The sequence below is a fragment of the Cynoglossus semilaevis genome, unplaced genomic scaffold (genome assembly GCF_000523025.1).
Source record: "Cynoglossus semilaevis isolate Cse_v1.0 unplaced genomic scaffold, Cse_v1.0 scaffold3142, whole genome shotgun sequence".
In the NCBI taxonomy this organism is placed as follows: Eukaryota; Metazoa; Chordata; class Actinopteri; order Pleuronectiformes; family Cynoglossidae; genus Cynoglossus; species Cynoglossus semilaevis.
In genome coordinates this window covers 1-1,225 of record NW_007585990.1, presented here as the reverse complement: position 1 = coordinate 1,225, position 1,225 = coordinate 1, and the positions used below count along the sequence as shown (strand labels likewise).

Sequence of the window (1,225 nt, the reverse complement as noted above, 5' to 3'; positions counted from 1 at the left end):
GAGTTAAGACTGAAAAAATTGAGAAGCAGAAGCCACGCGACAACACGTCAACATGCAAGCAACAAATTCATTCTCAGTGAGTGATTCATTTGCAGAGAGTGATTCATTCTCAGTGAGTGATTCATTTGCAGAGAGTGATTCATTCTCAGTGAGTGATTCATTTGCAGAGAGTGATTCATTCTCAGTGAGTGATTCATTTGCAGAGAGTGATTCATTCTCAGTGAGTGATTCATTTGCAGAGAGTGATTCATTCTCAGTGAGTGATTCATTTGCAGAGAGTGATTCATTCTCAGTGAGTGATTCATTTGCAGAGAGTGATTCATTCTCAGTGAGTGATTCATTTGCAGAGAGTGATTCATTCTCAGTGAGTGATTCATTTGCAGAGAGTGATTCATTCTCAGTGAATGCAAGCGACGCCGACCGACGTGTGAGTTTACGTTTGGAAATAAACAATAAACGTTCTTCAGTTTGTAGTTCCAGTCAGTACTGGCTCGTTTTGATTCGTTTCCTGTCTGTCTGTCTCACACCTGCCTGTCTGTCTGTCTGTCTCCATCACAGTACCATGGTTGGTATATGGTGAACCAGCGACGCCGGGTGAGGCATGACAGTTAGCTGCGGCGGTGGAGGAGGACGTGGGTTGGCCGCGTGGCTTCCTCCTCCCACGCCTCCTCCCCCCACCATCACCACGCCTCCCCCCTGGGCCGCCTGCTCCCCGGTGGGTCGGTGCCTGGCGCTCTTCTGGTGCGCGCGCAGCCCCGCCAGCTGGGAGTAGGCGGACTGGCAGACGTGACACTTGTAGGGCCGCTCGCCGGTGTGCAGCCGGACGTGGTTCCTCAGCGTGGACGACTGACTGAAGCGGCGGTTGCAAAAGCGGCAGACGAACGGCTTGTCGAGCGTGTGGATGCGCATGTGCGAGCGCAGGTTGCTGCGGGAGTTGAAGCCGCGGTGGCAGATGACGCAGCGCATGCGGCCCACGCTGGTAGAGGAGGGGGGCGTGGTGGCGGTGGAGGAAGAGCCTTCGCAGGTGTGAAACTCATCTGTCGGGAGGAGGGGGGGGTGAGGTTAAAGATGAATTTAAAAATAAAAGCAATAAAAGCCTTATTTTGAACACCACTCTTTGTCAAACTCGCTTTTACTGTTTAAGCTTACTGTTTGAGCACCGTTTCCCACAGATACAGTGGACACCACCAGGTTCATTTATTGGCTTAGACCCTATTGGTATTTT

The 1,225-nt window shown here is 51.3% G+C and overlaps 1 protein-coding gene across 1 annotated transcript; it reads right to left on the bottom strand.

Moving 5' to 3' along the window:
- Nucleotides 1-280: 280 nt before the first annotated feature.
- Nucleotides 281-1,053, bottom strand: LOC103399165 (PR domain zinc finger protein 12-like; the record flags this gene model as incomplete). Its single annotated transcript, XM_008337895.3, has 1 exon — nucleotides 281-1,053. A coding segment is annotated over one exon (501 nt), but the record flags the coding sequence as incomplete, so codon positions are not given.
- Between the last annotated feature and the right edge of the window lie 172 nt (nucleotides 1,054-1,225).